This window comes from Carassius carassius, chromosome 3 (assembly GCF_963082965.1).
Source record: "Carassius carassius chromosome 3, fCarCar2.1, whole genome shotgun sequence".
NCBI lineage: Eukaryota > Metazoa > Chordata > Actinopteri > Cypriniformes > Cyprinidae > Carassius > Carassius carassius.
In genome coordinates this window covers 16,014,503-16,034,418 of record NC_081757.1, presented here as the reverse complement: position 1 = coordinate 16,034,418, position 19,916 = coordinate 16,014,503, and the positions used below count along the sequence as shown (strand labels likewise).

The following is a 19,916-nucleotide window of genomic DNA, read 5'->3' as shown; positions in this document are numbered from 1 at the left end:
TTGACATCCGTTAGGCGCTAAAATACACCCAGCTAAACCCTGACATATTTTCTCACCCTTATCTCTCTGAGGAGTTGAGTCAGGGTCAGTTAAACCCAGATATTCCTTGAAATAGATACAGCTCTTGTGTTATATATCACTGCTCTGATATACACACCTTTCTGGTATAAATCAGGGGCTGGATTCACAAAACATTCTTAAGAAGAAATTTATTTTTTACTGCCGTTTTCTTTTTCTTTTTTAACTGTAGAAAAAAGTTAAGAATATTTTTTATTCCCAAAAATACATCTTAAGAATATTCTTATCTTTTTTCTTAAGATTGTTCTTAAGACAAAACCTAAGAAGAATTCAAATTCATGAAAAGAATCTTCTTAAAAATCATCATAAATAACTTCTTAAATTTAGGACAGCCCCAGACTTGTCTTAAATCCCAAACAATAATAATTATTTAATTAATTTATTGGGATATTTCAAATGAATTGTTATATTTAAGCATTACAACAACAGCTACATATAATACACAGAAGAACTAGGGATGTACATGAGTTTTCTGAAGGTGCAGCGATGACTGTTAATGTCAACATGATCGCTCATGTTTAGCCTGTGTGTGACACTGCTTTTTGCTGACTTCAAAAGTCATTAGCAATTCTAAAACGAGTCAGAATGAGAGCTTTAATTGAACGCGTTAATTTGAGTTTATAAATACATAAGCTTTGGCAGTGCATATTAGGGGTGTGCACGGATAGTCGAATATTCGTTCTGCTCTAATTATTCAAGAAGTAAAAATGATATTAGAATTTCGCAAAAAAAAAAAAAAAAGTTCACAATAAAACCTAATTTGGTCACTTTCTGTGATTCTCCACGGCATATTTGAAGATGTATGCAAGTAAAAAATAATTAATAAATAAGGGGCCGTTCACATATCGCACCTAAAAACGCATGGAAAACGCTAGGCGCGCCGCTTTCTCCTTCTTTCCAAGGGCGCTCGGGCAGAAGCGCTCCTGGGGCGTCTGCAAATGACGCGCTCTCTCCATGAGGACGCAGAAATTTCAGCAAAGGATAAATGGATTTGCAGCACAAAAAATCGCTTTTAGTAGCTCTGCTACTAAATTTATTTGAAAATGGCAATCCATATACAGCTATGATCAGCTGTTCCTTCATCTTGGCTGAGCTTTCAACGTTGTTACAGGAAAGGATGAAGCTGAATGTTTAGTTCTTGTCACATGACCCGCGGTGCGCTTGCGGCATTCTGAAAAGTGGAGATATTTTTAACTCGATGCAGTGCGGACGCACCTGAAAAAAACGGGCGGGTCGCACCGTGAGCGCATCGCAACTGCGTCACTTCCGTTATGAGCACACATACCGCGCGCCTACATTGGAAATAACGAACTTGAGCGCGCAAAAGACGGGATAAGTGAACGGCCCCTAAGAATTGCGGTCTTCTACAGTACTTCAGATATGCCGTGGAGAATCACAGAAAGTGACCGAATTCAAGAACATTGTTGCGGCATCTCTCAAGCAACAAATAAACACCGCTAACTTGGAGAATGCAGTGAAAACTCCTCTTCTCGCATCTGCCCTAGACCCTCGGCACAAACATCTCAGGTTCTTCGACGAAAACATGAGAGAAGTAAGAAAAAAACTTTTTGAAAATTATCAGAACATTTTCCTTAAAACGCCCATCCCTACTGCATATGAATGCGCAGGATGCATTTGCTGTAGAAGCGCGGACTCACATACCGGAAGCGTTCACTCAGATGAGAGTGCAATAACACGGCATAAAAATTAATGAAACATATCGCTGCAGCTTGAGACAGGCTATTTTAAAAGTAACTGTTCAAAAACAGGCCGTATTAAAAACGTGAAGCTGAGCACCAGTCAAAGTCGCAATGAAAATATACAGTCTATGGAGCTTATTATGATTATTAGGGTAATCTACCGGAAGCGCAAAAAGACAATAGTGTGAGTTTAGCAGTGCGTCATGTAAAAAGAAACAAGAAAAAGATTAAGATGTAAGATTCTTAAGAATATATTTGAGAACTTAAGATTTTTTCAAGAATTGCACGTAAGAACATTCTTAAAAAACTTGGTGGACTTTATCTTAAGAAATTTCTTAATTTTTTTTTCTTAAGAAGATTTTCGTGAATCCGGGCCCTGGTGTGTATATAGAGTTTTATGCTTAGTGATTTCAGATTTGTACTGGCCCTGAGGCAGTTGTTTGCAGTGTGCGTGTAGGTATGTATGTACATATATGCCCACCAAGGCTGCATTTATTTGATCAAATACAGTAAAATCTGTGATATTATGAATTAGTATTATTACAGTGTAAAATTACTGATTTATATGTTGAGATATTTTAAAATGTTTAAAATGTATTCCTGTGATGACTGCTGATTTTTCACCATCTCCAGTCTTCACTGTGACGTGATTCTTCAGAAGTCATTTTATCTAATGTTCAAGCCAAACTTTAGTTTTTCTTATCATTTATAAGTGTTGAAAATTATTCATATAAGTATTGCAAAATGATTCTTGAGCAGCAAATCAACATTTTGGAGTAATTTCTGAAGGAACACATAAATTGGAGTAATGGCTATGAAAATTCAGTTTTACCATTTTAAGAATCTCACAATCTTTCCCATTGTGTTGTGTTATGTATAGGTATTTTAAATTCACTGTTGTCTGCTCACTAAGCAGCTGTACACATTCTTCCCTGGGACACAGGGCCATCCATATTGGGGTTTTTTTTCTACTTAAAAAGTAAGATGACAACATCTGTGTTAAAACTGTTGGATCTGAATGGCTGTACCTTAGCAAACCTCAGCAGATCTGTTCCTTAAATCTTAAGAGTTACGAGGTTATCTTTTACCACACTCTGCATTTAGACAATCCACAAATTTGCATCAATCTCCTCAGCATTCAGTTAAAGCACGTAGGCCATGGTAACTCCGACATTTAAATGCGCTTTCCACCACTATGTGAGTAATTAATAAGTAATTGTGTTAATTGTGTGTGTGGGGGGAGTCTCTCCCTTCTCTTCTCTGCTTGAGCTACTCACTGACACATGCTAATAACAGAACGCCACAGAGAGATGAAGGAGAGGGAAGCATAAACACACATTAAACATACCCAACGTGTCCTGTCTGCTATAGATTGCTGCATGTAATTAATAATTAAACGGCCGCTCGTGTAATGAGTTGACCTGCTTGACCTGTTCATTACTCATCCGGCAGAGGCATCACTCAAACTATTTTCTGCCATGCCCTTCGCTCCGTCTCCCTCAGGCCAAAGAGTGCGCTGCCATGCTGCTGCCGACTGCATTCAGCTGACCAAGGCCTTATTACTCACTGCCACTGATTTACAACCTTCAGAGAGAGACGGTGAGAGAGAGCTTGAGACGGGAGTTGTGGGTACTCCCCAGGACCTACTTTAAAGAGTAATCTAGTGCACAGACTGAGAAAGAGACAGAGTCAGTGTGATGGACTGAAAGAGCAGGAGAAACGAGAACATTTAGAAACTATACCTGAGAGAATATGAGAAACAGGCTGATTAAAGAGGATATCTGCTCAAGAAGAACATCAAGACCAGTCAATTAGAAAAATGGGAATGAATATACTGTGATGTGAATGTACAATCTGAGACCCATTAAATGTGACTTCATCATCAGTAATGTTGAAAAGTCACTAGAAGGAAAAAAAAAGGGTCATGGGAGAAATTCAGGAAGGTCACAGGCAGTTGATGTAATAATCTGACCAATTTGACTTCAAGAGGATGCTGGTAATGATAGTCTGGCTAGTTTTGTCCAGTTTTATAGTACTTTTGAATTTTAAAAAACTCGAGAACCCCACATTCTTTCGCTCTATTTTGATTCGTTTGTTGTCTGCTCACTTGAAAGCAGCTCTACACGTTCACCTCTGGGCCACCTGGACATCCTTAGTGTTTTTTCTAGTAAAACCAAAATTAGATTGTCAAGAAAAGCAAAATATCTAAGTGACTGTACCTCAACAAACCTCATATGAATCATTCCCTAAATTAGCAATTCTAAGAGTTTGTTCATAAAGAATTATTTTTTTCCTCCATTTTACTGCACTACTTCCAGTGTTTTTCTTTGTAAACATGCCAGAATGACATGTTTGACTGTTACAATCACATCTCACATCTATTGCAGAATCTTATGCCTGACACAGCTTTCAAAAAAATTCAACTTTGTGTTGGGCGATATGCTCCATATTCTCATCATCCTGTCGTCATCCTATGAGATTGCCAATTTATGATATTATCATGCTAATTTATTTAATTATTTGTTTATTGTTTCGTAGCAACTCCAGAGTATGGCTAAAAGCAGCCTAATGTTAGTGTAATCTAGTAACTACACATTTTATCTTTATAGCCAAGTAGCATATGGATGTCATGTCATAATATTTTGATATGACAGAATTTATCTGTCGTTTTCTTTAGTTATTCGAACAGCATTTTGCATTATCAAAGAACATCATCACTGATTTCAGTCTAGCGTGAATTAATGCACTTTATAACACTCTTATTATAATCAGTGAAGCTATATACACGAAGAATCAATCTCGTATACTTACATTGCATATACATCTGCACTCTGTTGTTTATGATGAGAGAATTCGCAAGAGAACTGAATTCAGTCTCAACAACAAAACTCATCTGAACGCCTCTGATTGGCCATTTAACATGCAACACTGTAAAAACGTACAAAAAAATATTATTGGACAAATAAGCACTAATATTAATTAGATAATAATACTATATTAATAATAATCATCTTTATCGTCAAAGGCATCAGCCACAGGCGATATCGCTGTCTGTCATCGATACAAGATACTCGTCTATCGGCACAACCCTAGTTCAACTTTTATAAAACTCGTCTCAAGACTTTACTTCTTATTTCCCCCATTCCACTACCTGCGTCTCACATTTTTAAAAGCAAAAACGTGTTCTGTGTAAATGGCACCTAAGGAGGTTCCAGATCTTTTGCGTCATTCTGCACAATCCCCAAATTTGTCTCCTTAGCACTTCTTTTAAACCTGTAGTCCATGGTGCGATTACCATTGGTAATGACGAGCATTAGCTTACCATTGGAAATGATGAAAAGCCACTAAAAAACAAAGAAGTCTCATGAAGTATATGAGAGAAATTCAGAAAGGTCACAGGTCGTTGATTTAATAATCTGACCACTTGGACTGTAATGACAGTCTAGCTTGTTTGAAGGGCATTGTGTGTGAATGTGTATGGCTGGTTTCCATGGTGACCCCGGTATAAATAATCAGCCGCAAGGCCTCGCAGGGCTCATGGGAAGGGTGAATAAATGGCTAAATGAGGTGAAGCACCAAAGTTTTTTTTTTATGGGGGGGGGGGGGTTGTCCTCTCGTTTTCTCTTTCACCTCTTTTATTTCTCTCCAAATCCCTCGATCAGGTCCAGCTCTACTTTGCATCTAATAGTTGTTACACACTTGTCCATCTGCACAGCGGCCCGTCTTTAATTGTCCCTATCCAGTCGCGTATTGAAACAACCCTGAAGCTTCTAATAAGACTCGGCTTAAATTCACCTCTGTAATTACTGATCTAATTTTGCCTGATAATTGCTGCTGGGCAATTACATGTATATTTACTGCTGGTATTGTGGAGGAAGACGGGCCATGGTCTGGCTCTGTTTGTAGTGTTGGATAATGGCAGCAGGCTGCATAATATTAACAGTGCTTTCATCATCATCATCCTCATCATGCAGCCGCCACATCAAAGACCCCCAAATGAAGGTGTTTGTGCATCCTCAAGTGTACATGCATCTGTTAGTGTACGTGTGTGAGGCTGTGTGCATGTGGCTGTATTTACATGTGGGTTATGAGTTTTGCTCTGAATGAGTTTTTTTTGGTCCAGACTTGTGACATGTATGTGTACTGTGACCTCCGGGCTGTGTAATGATGTATAGCTGCACTTGTGCACCTCTGGCTTTATCTTCATTGAACAGGTGTTTCCCAAACTCTCTAGATTGCAATAAAAAATGACTAGTGAGACGATGGCTTATAAAAATAAACATTTAGGAGAAAAATGCATTTTTAGTTGTCAAATTACAGATTTTCTCAGACACTGACAAGTTCTTAGTGCATTATACAGACGACAACATGATTATATTATAAACTGTTAAAGATTATATGTTTTTCTAGTTTAATTTAATATAATTTAGTTCCAGTTTTGTCTTGATTGTGTTTTTGCCAGTTAAGTATCATTCTGTTTTGAAGGAATATTTCTGTCTGTGTGGGGAAATTGATTATAATTTAAACCTGGGCTTGAAAATCTTCTATTACAGTTGATTCAACTTGACAATTGAACCACATGTAAAAAAGTAACATATTATGTATTTTTTTTTATTTATTTGATTTAAGTATTTTTTTCCCTTTTTTAGAATACCAAATGTTGAAATGGCATTTATATATAATTACATGTTGTTGCACATGAATAAGCATGAACCTAAAATATACATCACACTAACAATATTTCTTTTTGAAAAATGTATCTGATAAATGACTTGTGTTCAGTCAGTTATGAACTCCTGAATCAGGAAGGAGTGAACGTGATTCAAACCACTAACTCTTTAGTGAGTTTGAGACAGTTTTGTGAATGAGACTTGTTTATTACACGATTTTTGTTTTTTGTTGCATGTGCAACTTTTTTAGTCCCCTCATAACCTTGGATCAGATCATTACTTTCTGTCGTCCTGCTATCCATGTGTATGTGTGTGTTTTAAAACTGCAACAAGATTGCTAGTACTGTGCAGTTTTTTTATTGAATTCCTACAGGCTGTTAAAGCAGTTTTTACATTCTCTTTGTCCCTCACAAACAGACATTTCCTAAAAGAAAATCTATTCACTTTCCCTTCCAATACATCAGTCCTTCCTAAACACCTTGAATCTCAATTTTGTCTTTAACATCAAGGCTTTTGTGTCTGTGTTACATATTGATGTCCTCATTTCTTTCCCCTGAGGTCATATTAATTCAAATTATGGTTGGAATACAAATAATCCTTTTCTCTTCTCTAGTCTTAGATAAAACAGGGACTCTAATTTCCAGAAAGATATATTACACTGAATATGTCATGGTTTGGTCTCAGAGGTGTCTGAATACATGCAAGAAAGCTTCAATTACACCGTTAGAAATAGATCTAGAATTTGACTTTATTTCACTTGTTCTATTTGCTTTCAATGTGTCTGTTCTTTAGAAGTTTCTGATTTAATTTTCTTACCTTGTTAACATTAAATGGAGGTTGAGGTCATAACTAAATGTTCTTGTCAGCTGTATGCCTTCCACCTTATGAGCACATGAATGGCTGTCTTTCTCTGAGAGTGTACGCTTTTTGTCTGTGAGTGTTTGTCACACGTACAACATGTTCGTCCACTGTCCAACAAAAGAGGGGTTCAGGTGCTTCGAAAATTGAATATACACGGTTGCTTTTGAATGTCCACACATAGAATACCTCATTATGGACTGTAACCCTTCTGCAAACTAGTCAAGGCCACACAGAAACTACAGTTATACATCATTTTAAAGTTATACATCAATTTTTAAAAAATTTTTTGGAAAGTATAAACATCTTTTCGATCTTTTTATTCCATTGTGGATATTTTTGTCAATTATAATTTTTACAATGTGTACATATGTTTATTTTTTAGGATCCTCCGGTGCTTCCAATTGGTCAGTTCAGTGAGAAATTTGTCCACTTCATTACACAATGGTGAGTATTTCCAGTACCAACTGAACACCTGTTTCCTCTCGTCTGTTTCTCAGAAAGAAAGAAATCCTTATAACATTGTAATGAATTTGCATTGATAACCCACAACACAAACTATAAAAGCATTTTATTTAAAAACAAAAAAGAATACATTTAGAACATGAAAAATGCTGGGGCTGATCAAAGCTGCCAAATGTCTGACTGTGAAAATTATGTAATAACGTGATAGCTGAAAGTTACTTTATGCATTTGTGCCAAGACATTATGAGGATTTCTTGTTCAAACCCCTGCTTTAAAACCTTTGTGTGTCTAAATATGTTTGTCTGTGTTTATGTAGTATATACTAGACTTTATATTCATCAATGAATCTTAGATATCAAAGTATTTTGACGCAAATAATAAGCAGCAGAACTGGCTTCAGCATTGAAAATAAGAAATGTTTCTTGAGCGCCAAGTCCGCATATAAGAATGATTTCCAAAGACTCATGTGACACTGAATACTAGAGTAATGGTTGTTGAAAATTCAGCTTGGCATCATTAAAATATATTAAAATAGAAGAGTTATTTAAGTTGTAATAATATTGCTTAATGTTACTGTTTCACTGTATTCTTGATCTAATAATTGCAGCCTTGCCATTCTTTAAAAAAAAATTTTTTTTTAAAAATCTCCAACAAGTCGTTATGTAAAACATGTAACATGTCGTGGCCTAACACACAATCGCCTTTCCTGGGTCTACACACCGGACAGTACAGGAGTTAGACTAGCTATACACAACAGTAAATATTTACCCAACATCCGTCCCTGGTTTGCTGACCTTGCTTTCTCAAACACAACCGCACTCAAAATTGCCTTCCACAGGTCATGCCCCAAGAAACTAATTCCCCACCAACCTCTTTTGCCCGAGGGCACGGTGGGTGAAGCCAGATGTTATGGGATTTGTTTAGCAGCTGATGTTTACCTGCAACGCACTTTATTTACACAAACAGGCCACCCCTGCCTGGCACTGCTCTTCTAACATCCTCTTCTATTATTAGCCTGCTCTGAGTGTGTGTGTCATTCATCATGGTCCAAATGGGCCCCTCTGTAGGCCGCTCTGTCCCTATAATCCCTCCCATTTCTTATCTGGGTCAGCTTGACTAATTTACTTGCACTTAGGTGTGATCTGTGCCAAGGAGAATTGATAATTACTTACCTCTCCCTTTATCACTTTGAGATGCTGTAATATTAACCTCAACACTGCAATGATAAAGAGGATGTGACGATAAAAATGGTGTGGAAGATATACTGGATGCATAATCTACATTTATTAAAAAAATATGGGATTTATGATTGCGTATTATATTCATAATATTAAGAAAACATATGGTAAACTTCCACTGTATTGACACTAAACTACAAATCGGCTTGTTGTCTTATTCTAGGATTTCTGATATCCGAAACCTAAATGCAGGAACATGTGATGTGATTTACATGTTAATTATGCTTATTCAGTGAGCAGACATGTGACCTTCATAGTCATAGTTTTAGCAGTTTTTTTTTTTTTTTCAGCATTATAGAATAATCGTTATCAAAAATCGTGATTATAATTTTAGTCAAAATAATCGTGATTATCAGTTTAACCATTCTTGTGCAGTCCTAAATTATAGGGTTTACACGCTTTTGAAAGTATTTTCGGACATGGATTCAAGAACTGGAAAGTCCTTGAAAGTAATTGAATGTGCTGTCAGTTTGAAAACCAAACTTAGATGACATTCGGACTAAATTTTGAAGAGCATCTGATGTTCTTGACAACCACATTGTCTGGGTTTTTTCACTTAGTTATTTTGTCGTCATTTTTAGTAATTATTATTTTATTCCTATTTATTAGTTCAACATATCAATATTACACAGGTGCAGACTGACAGAAGACATGACTTTTTATTTGATAGAAACAACTGTGTGAGGTCAGTCAATCCATGTGGGTCAAAATTTCAGATTCATTCTTTTGCAGGCTATTGCACAACAACTCCAGAAAACCTTGACAAATTGTAAGCATTAAGATTGCTATACTGAGCTTGCATGTTCACAAATTAATTGTTATACTTGATGTGTTATAAGGGCCTTCAGTTACAACATGTATACTGAAACAGGTTTAGGGTAGTGCGGAAATGGCAGATACTTGAAAAGGTCCTTGCATCTAGTGTTCATTAAGGACAGGGAACCCTGAAGTTGTCAAATCTTGTGCTGTTTCTGGCTGACTATGTGCAGCACCTGCTGCTATAAAGTCCTTTGCTTTATGCTTTCAAATGGAGTGACTGAAGTTTGTTTTTTACAAGGTCCCTGATCACTTCAGTCTGACCTTAACAGTTTCAGTGGCACATTTCATCATTAATTGTTTTGTGAACTTAAGAGGTTGGTATTGAAGAGTATGTGCAGAGCAAAATATAATGAACACTGATTGTACATGCATAGACACTGTCTATATGAGAAGCCTTAAAAGCACTGCAGCAAAAATAGGTCCATTTAATTATTGATCCATTTAAAAGGTCAGAATGAAGTTGAATAAAAAGTCAGGAAATCATCCTGTCTGATGTCATGAGTATTGAAGAGTGGAAAATAAAATGACAGTATATTTTATATCATTTTATACCTTTAAAAGCCTATAAAATCTATTTAAACCTTGCTGACTTGTTATTATGACAACGAGATGATATTTTCAGTAAATTGTCAGATAAATTGGCCAATATTTGATGAAAAACAATTAGTGTAAAAAAAAATGTGCCCCTTAACATTAGCTTGTCTATTATTTTTCTATTCTGTCTGTTTTCTTTTTATTTATTATATAATAAAAAAGTGAACTGCTTTAAGCTAACATATACTTGATTTTGATTGCTTCCACTGTCCTCATTTGTAAGTCGCTTTGGATATAAGTGTCAGCTAAATGACTAACATATCACATAGCAAGTATAATTGAAGCAACATATCACATAGCAAGTATAATTGAAGCAACATATCACATAGCAAGTATAATTGAAGCTTAACTAATAAACCCTTGCTTTTTTAATATTGGGTTAAAAAGAAGTCCTCAAAGGGGTGAATTACTTCAATCCTCATTTGATGAGCAAAGCAGGTAAGTCAAGGTTTGGTCTCCTCAATCAAACCTTAAGGAGTTCTGATATGCTTCTTTTGCGTTCATCCTTTTGAATTAACAGAGGCCAATTAATTACTGTTTGTGGAATCACATATAATGACCTCTTCTGCTTTTGTTCCCACAGTATGAGGAAGCAACCCAAAGAAAGACCAGCTCCAAATAATCTTATGGTGAGTCTCTTTTCCACATTTTCCCCCTTAAGTCCAAATCAGCCTTCAAGAGGATTAGAACATGAAATGGCAATTATTCCATGGATGGAGTAAGTGAATGGGTATATTCAGTGGTAAGAAGGCTTTTGTTGGGACTCTGTGTAAGGGTTTGGGTAAAACCTTGTGTAACCTTTGAGTCCTCTGCTGTGGATTCGGCCGAGGAAGAACAAAAAAGCAGTAGGATGCTATATGTGTTTGTGAAGGGCACATGCCTATTAGTTATTATCAGATAAAAAGGTGCTTGAGCATTTTGAGGTGTTAAACACCTCTAAATGTTTACATTTTAACATCTTTAAAGGATGTGTATACATTTGAATGTTTTTGATAATCTAAGCACCTCTTGGAAGCTTCTCCCATTAGTAGATATAAAAGGGACAATACAATGTCATCAGTTTCATGAAGGGAGTTTTCATACACTGGCGAAAATATGGTTTAAAAAATATATTTTATTTAAAATTGCTAATAAATTTCACATGTCAAGTAACATGTTAAATTAAATGACATTTTGAAGTAGGAAGACTTTAAAGCATAATTAAAACATAATTGTCATTTTTTACAACCTCGAATGCAACCTTTCCCCCAGTGTATAGCATAATGTATTATTATTATTGATTCATTGTGTCCTCATCCAAAAAAAAAACTTTTAAATATTTTGTCTTAATATTTTTGTCTAAGACTTAAATGACATATTATCCATTGGAATTCTGAGTCTCAGCCCAGGCTACATCTGTGTCTGGGAAATCAGTCCACACAGGCTCTAATGCTTTTAAACTCAAAAACTAAGTTTAGAAATGTTGCAACAACACTTGAGGCCATCTATACTGTACTCAACAAAGCGATCATTGCAGATAATTTGAATTTGGAGTCAGTATGGCATAAATAGAGCAAAGCATTTGTTTACTGTCAGGGATTTGTCATGTTGTGTCACGCCACATACACTGTAGACAGCATCAATGATTATAATGGCTTCTTCTGTATTGTCGCGCCTGGTGTAGATGTGGTGTTAATTCTACTTCTGTGCCATTTGGAACAACTCAAATTCCTCCAGTGGCTGGGCTGACTAGGTTGTGTGTCGGCTAACACTGTCACAGAAGTTGCACTCGGAGCCTTTAAAAGCTGTGAGCACAGCAGCTGGATTTTCTCAGCACCACGGACAGCGCAGTCCACAGAGATCTGACTGCTGATGCAGATAGCATGAGTGTGATACCTGCGCTTCAGTGTTTGCTCACTCACTGTCGAGATGAACTCTATCAGGACGGTCGGTGATTGAGAGACAGTCTCCACTTCCAATAATGCTTAGCATTTAACTCATTGCTCTGAGAACAAGTGAAAAAATGTCTTTATCCTTTAATATAAGATGTCTTGATATTTGCACTATTATTAAAACATATACTTTGTCTTTTTTGACTGGTGTAATACAGTCGTGGCCAATAGTTTTGAGAATTACATAAATATTAGTTTTCAAAATGTTTGCTGCTAAACTGCTTTTAGATCTTTGTTTCAGTTTCTGTGATGTACTGAAATATAATTACAAGCACTTCATACGTTTCAAAGGCTTTTATCGACAATTACATGACATTTATGCAAATAGTCAGTATTTGCAGTGTTGGCCCTTCTTTTTCAGGACCTCTGCAATTCGACTGGGCATGCTCTCAATCAACTTCTGGGCCAAATCCTGACTGATAGCAACCCATTCTTTCATAATCACTTCTTGGAGTTTGTCAGAATTAGTGGGTTTTTGTTTGTCCACCCGCCTCTTGAGGATTGACCACAAGTTCTCAATGGGATTAAGATCTGGGGAGTTTCCAGGCCATGGACCCAAAATTTCAACATTCTGGTCCCCTAGCCACTTAGTTATCACTTTTGCCTTATGGCACGGTGCTCCATCGTGCTGGAAAATGCATTGTTCTTTACCAAACTGTTGTTGGATTGTTGGAAGAAGTTGCTGTTGGAGGGTGTTTTGGTACCTTTCTTTATTCATGGCTGTGTTTTGGGCAGAATTGTGAGTGAGCCCACTCCCTTGGATGAGAAGCAACCCCACACATGAATGGTGTCATGATGCTTTACTGTTGGCATGACACAGGACTGATGGTAGCGCTCACCTTTTCTTCTCCAGACAAGCCTTTTTCCAGATGCCCCAAACAATCGGAAAGGGGCTTCATCGGAGAATATGACTTTGCCCCAGTCCTCAGCAGTCCATTCACTATACTTTCTGCAGAAGATCAATCTGTCCCTGATGTTTTTTTTGGAGAGAAGAGGCTTCTTTGCTGCCCTTCTTGACACCAGGCCATCTTCCAAAAGTCTTGGCCTCACTGTGCGTGCAGATGCGCTCACACCTGCCTGCTGCCATTCCTGAGCAAGCTCTGCACTGGTGGCATTCCGATCCCGCAGCTGAATCCTTTTTAGGAGACGATCCTGGCGCTTGCTGGACTTTCTTGGACGCCCTGAAGCCTTCTTTACAAGAATTGAACCTCTTTCCTGGAAGTTCTTGATGATCCTATAAATTGTTGATTTAGGTGCAATCTTAGTAGCGACAAGATCCTTGCCTGTAAAGTCATTTTTATGCAACGCAATGATGGCTGCACACGTTTCTTTGCAGGTCACCATGGTTAACAATGGAAGAACAATGATTTCAAGCATCACCCTCCTTTTAACATGTCAAGTCTGCCATTCTAACCCAATCAGCCTGACATAATGATCTCCAGCCTTGTGCTCGTCAACATTCTCACCTGAGTTAACAAGACGATTACTGAAATGATCTCAGAAGGTCCTTTAATGACAGAAATGAAATGCAGTGGAAAGGTTTTTTTGGGATTAAGTTAATTTTCATGGCAAAGAAGGACTATGCAATTCATCTGATCACTCTTCATAACATTCTGGAGTATATGCAAATTGCTATTATAAAAACTTAATCAGCAACTTTTCCAATTTCCAATATTTATGTAATTCTCAAAACTTTTGGCCACGACTGTACACTGATGTGTTTTTTTTTTTTTTTTATAATTTTTTATCAGTGCTTATTTATTTAGCAGGGATTGCATTAAACAGATTAAGTGACATTTATAATTTTACAAAATATTTGAAATAAAAAAAGATATTGAAAATAAATGATGTTATTTTGAAAAAACATGGATAATAATAATGATGTTTCTTGAGCACCAAATCAGCATATTAATATTTCTGAAGCTCATGTCACACTGAAGACTAGAGTAATGTATGCTGGTAATTCAGCTTTGGTATTACAGGAATAAATTACATTTTAAAAATATATTTAAATTATATATTTAATATATTTAAAAATATCACCTAGTGGCAGACAGAACCTCACATTTTAGCCTTTAAATTATTTTTAAGAAATAAAGAAAAGGGATGAGTCAAAGGTGTAAATAATTTATTTTAATTTAAAGCAAACACACATCTTACTGTCTATATAGATTTTTGAAGGCACATTAGCTTATTGTTCTGAACAAAATCAGCAGATGGGCTTATTGAAAATGCAATTCTTTCTTTCTTTCTTTCATTCTTTCTTCATTTCTTTTATAATTTATATAAGCTCCAATGCTATATGCAATACAGGCCGGTGATTTTTAATAGCACAATCTGATTTAAAGTAAAAAAAAAAAAAAAAAACTCAAGTGTGTGTAAACGTGTTGCTGTAAAAGCTTGAAAACGCAACATGAAAGTGCTTGAATTTGAATTTGGAAAAGGTGTAAGAACTGTTGATTAATCAAATGCAGCCTTGGGAGGTGTAAGACACATAAAAAAAAAATTAAAAAAAAAGACAAAATCTTACAGATCCCAAATTTTGATTCATTGTGTGTGTGTGTGTGTGTGTGTGTGTGTGTGTGTGTGGGGGTGAGGTTGTGTGTTTAATTATTTTTAGGGTCTTAAGATCAGAAAAAAACATATATAAGTTAGTTTTAGTTAGGCTCAGTGCAGTGATTGACATCTTTCTCTTTCATTGCCACTCAGCCTTTTAGCACCTTTTGTCCCCTCCTGGCCTCTGCCATCCCCCCTTTCCCTGTGGGCTGTCCAGGGGGCTCAGCTGCAACAGATATGAGGCTGAGCCAGGAACAAAAAGCTGAAAGAGTCCCACTAGCTCGCCGAATCTGTCACAGCGCTCCTGTAGCCACCCCCACGTTTCCTGATTATGTGGGCTGATGAGCTAAGGAGCGATTGCTTATGTTCATGTGTTTTAAGACCCATGGGAGCAGCCCTTAAAAAGACGCACAGTCTCGCTGAATGCCAGCGGCCCGTGCTGTGGGGATTTGGATGAGAACAGGCTTTGAAAGCCCTCTGACACCGCTCTGATGACTTGTTTACACATTAGGACGCTCAGGAGCTTCTTGAACTCCCCCGAGGGTAGTCCTACCTTTTAGTTCTCTGACACTGTGTCTGTCTGCCATTTCTCCCTCTCGCCCACCCCCCTGAGAATGGGGGTCTTCAAAGCTGCCGGACTCTTTTTGCCACAAATACTTGTTCAGATGTTAGAAATCAGATCGTCAGAATAAATCGGTCAATTTGATTTTAATTTGGCTTGGGCAGTTATCGGAGTTTGATAAAAGTCACTTTACATGTGGTTGTCTTTATAAAGAAATATAAGAAATGGGAGTTTTAAAGAATTGAACAGTTTCTCTTCGATTCCTCTAAATGATTCCAGTTTACATTCATGTAATCCAGTTACATTAACGATTAATGGAAGGGATCTACTGACAAAATCTATATTATATACACTATCATTCAAATATTGTTCTGTAATATTTTTGAAAGCAAGGTCTTATGCTCACCAAGAAATCATTCTAATTTGCCAATTTGGTGCTCAAGAAACATTTCTTCTTCTCATCAATGTTTAAAAACAGTTGTGCTGCCTAATGTTTTTGTGAAAATCGTGATACTCTTTTTTTTTTCCGAATTCTTTTCAGAATATATATTTTTTGCATTTATTATAAACGTCTTTACGGTCACCTTTGGTCAGTTTAATGCATCCTTTCTAAATAAAAGTATTGTTATTATTATTTTTTTAACCTTAGTAGTTCAAAAGTAGCTTTTAACTTTCTTTACCAATGCTGATTTCAACCACAGAGTTATACTCTGTATGTTTTACTAGAGTCAAGCAGCATTGAGTATTCAGCTTTCTGAAAACGTTGAGTTTGAAACACAGACCCGTTTTGGAGATCTGTCTGAGAAATGACTGGCTGTTTTTGAGATGTTTTTTTTCAGCCCTCCCTTCTCACTCACAGATGTAGTGTTAGCTTAACAATAATTAAAGTAGGCTTACCCTACAGCTTTTAAATCCAGATAGATGGTCTGTCCCATGGTGCCTAGTGAATTAAAAGATCAGCAGTTATGAAATCTTGAAAATCTATGAAATCTTAACAAGCAGGTCGTTAGTATGCAAATCTGAAAAGACCTAGTTATTACTCTGACTTCTTCACCTTCCTTAGTCTGTTTCTCTCTCTCTCTCTCTCTCATGTTTTCTCTCAGCTTCAATATTGGCTTTGTGCATGCACACACACACGCACACACACACACACACACACACAGACACACATTACGCAGAGCTGTCGCTGTTCGCCAACACATTCTAATGAGGTGATGACCAACCACTTATTATAATTGCTTTTAATTTCCAAGCTTATTAATCATATGTAGAGTTATTTAAAATTGCATAAATTAATCTTAGATTAAAAAGCCTTTAACAGACTCAAAACAATTAAAGAGAGAGGTGAGATTTCCCCTGGGTTCGGCTGTTTTACTTTAATAGAGAATTCAGGTGATTATCACACTTTGATATGGGGCTGTGATTAATGTAGCCACACTTTTAAATGAGATTTTCCCATTTATTTATTTTTTTGTTCACGTGTTAGAAAGGTAAAGCTGGGAGATGATAATGACCTATTTATACTAGTATTTATACGGCCTCTCCACTCTGCAAGTGTGCTAAGTTAGCAGCAGGTGGGTTAATTAATGGAGGTCCTGTTTCTGGCATGCTCCAGCACACACACACACACACACCCAACAGAGGGACACACAGGTGTTGTGGTTTGTGTGTTTGTGATCCGTCTCAGCACAGCCAAACAAACAGGTGATCATCTAGGCTCTGATTTATTACAGGTCAGCAGAGACACATCCTACTGTATGTGTGTTTGCATTAGTTAGCAGACCTGCATATCCTATCAATATACTTTCTGCTAGATACATGGTTACTATAGCGAAATAAAGTTTTTTTTTTTATTTACCTGAAAGAAATAACTTAGCTTAAAAAATTGCATATAATGGTAAAATGTATGTATATATATATGTTATATATACATACACACACATATATATATATATATATATATATATATATATATATATATATATATATATATATATATACATACACGTATATATATATATATATACACACATATATATATATATATATATATATATATATGTGTGTATGTGTATGTATATATATATATATATATATATATATATATGTGTGTGTGTGTGTGTGTGTGTGTGTATGTATATATAACATATATACATACACACACACATATATATATATATATATATATATATATATACATACACATACACATATACATATATATATAAATATATAAATGTTATGTTACATAGAAATGAGTTATTGTGTTATAAGTGTAATGTTACAAAACTATTCAATATATAATAATATCTAAACAAATTAAATATTGAAATAAACCATTTTGATATTTATTTTGTGAAAATAATTTATATATATAAAAAAAGACTTCCACAGCTGTGGTATCATTTTCAATAAACAGCAATTTTGGCCTTAATAAAATTTTTGGAACAGTTATTGTATTTGATTAACAAGGAGACAGCATTTCTGAAGAGTCTTGTTGAATATTTAGTCCAATACTTTTTACTTTAATGTTGTGCATTTAGGGCACACTCATTGAAATTAAAATGATAGAACCTCTGCTGGGATGCATGTATTTGACGTCGATGGACAGACAAACATAACAACGGAAGTATAAAAAGTGTGTTTTAAGAGACTTCATTTCCAAGTCCAGACTTGGGCCAAAATTGCCCATAGTAGAAGACTTCCGAGATGAACTCTCTGCTCTTGTCTATCGCTGGGGTCTGTCAGAGCCTCACCTGAGCAGGCAGGCTCAACATGCATATGACTGCAGCAGGTCCGCTTGAGAAGCTGGCAGCAAGGCCGTGTGATTGATGAGATGGGTGGCTGCCCCTCAGGACTGCCCTATCCAGCACTCCAGCACTGAGAGTGATTAACCTCACTGTGGCACAGGCAGAGCTCACCATTAAGAGGACAGAACGATTGATGGTAGAGCGTTGTCCTCATTGAGAGAGAAAGAAGGAAAGAATGCAAGAGGATGCTGTAGTGGTGAAAGGGTATGAGAAGATCATCAGAGGTGTTGATTCTGCGTCAAATGAACATCAGATTAAGAAACAGTTGTTGACTAATGAGAAGTCTGATTTTTCAGCTGCTTTTCAGTTCAGCTTGAATTTCTTTACAATTAAGGCTTCCAATGATTTTGTATTTGGATCACTGTCCTTCAATTGTAAGTTGAACTATTTAATGTCAAGTTGGTACTTGAGAAGCTCATTTATGCTGCTCATTCTGTTACTGTTTATCTCATCACCTTTATGGCATCACCTTGACATGAACATAACTAAAATCTGTAAACTGTATCTGTCTTAATTTTTATGCCACACCAGATTTATGGTTTCAGAATGATGTGCTTCCTCTATAATTTTGATGTCTTTGAACAAGAGCATAATTGTTGTTCAGTCTCCATTACTAATTTATATTGCTGTTATGTATCAGTGAAGAATCATTTGCCTCATTCTGTTTTTTTCCCCCTCCCTTCAGGACCACCCCTTTATCATGCAATATAACGATGGCAACACGGAGGTCGTGTCCATGTGGGTGTGTCGTAGTCTAGAGGATCGCAAAAGCCAGCAAGCACAGAGACACATGTGAACAGCAGCGGCACCGGATGGAATTCTGGGATAATATGGTGTCCTCATTTCCTCACTTAACTCTTCCACTAAACCTAGAGAAGCAGCGGCTGATCTTGAAGCACCTCCTCCCAATATTGAGTTAAATGGTGCATGGTGAGAGAACTGCTTCAAGTCCAATGCAGATTATGCTAGCATCGTGCAAATGAGGATTTTAACCGTGTATGTTGGTTTGCATTAATGCAAATCTTTAACTTTATTTTTCTGCCGTGGGTTTCTTTTCACTTTCTGTGCAGATTCCAAAGTAAATGTTTTTGCAGAAGATCCCTGCGGGGGGCTGTTGCTTGCTTGACTCAGATTTAGTTCCTGTGGGTTTGGATTTGAGAGAAAATACTGTCTCTGTACTTAAAGCAACAATCTGGTTTTGCCAAAACATTGTAGGCATGTCATAAATCATTTTGGTTTTTAAATATATGGGCTTGTGTCGAGCATTGCCCCCTGCTGCAGTCCAAGTCATGCTGCTGTTGTTTTAAAAGCCACTTTTTGTTGAGTTTCATAAATGGCCTGCCACTTGTGGCAATACACCATTGAAGATGGAAAAATGTGATGCCTTGTTGTGGTGGAAGGCTTGTGTATGATATTTTACATAGTCCAGCAGCAGCCGACTGTAATGATACATGAGAGGCCAGTTGTTTTGGTCAAGCATAAACCCAAGGGGTTCATGGGAATGGGTTACTTTGATTTGGGCATTGCCTTAATCTCTCTTTTAAGGTCATTTTATACACTTTTATCTCTATGTACACAACTGTTTAAAAGTTTGTAATCGGTAAGTTTATATTATAAAAATATGAAGCGGCCCAA

The 19,916-nt window shown here is 36.6% G+C and overlaps 1 protein-coding gene across 3 annotated transcripts in view; it reads left to right on the top strand.

The window, feature by feature from the left end:
* map2k5 (mitogen-activated protein kinase kinase 5) overlaps window positions 1-19,916 on the top strand; it is a 54,170-nt gene extending 34,254 nt beyond the window's left edge. For all 3 annotated transcript variants that reach the window (XM_059531584.1, XM_059531577.1, XM_059531571.1), the window contains 3 exons: window positions 7,692-7,753; window positions 11,006-11,051; window positions 18,967-19,916. In XM_059531584.1, the coding sequence (XP_059387567.1) occupies window positions 7,692-7,753; window positions 11,006-11,051; window positions 18,967-19,077 (219 nt within the window). In that variant the 3' untranslated portion in view covers window positions 19,078-19,916. The remainder of the gene's footprint in view (window positions 1-7,691; window positions 7,754-11,005; window positions 11,052-18,966) is intronic.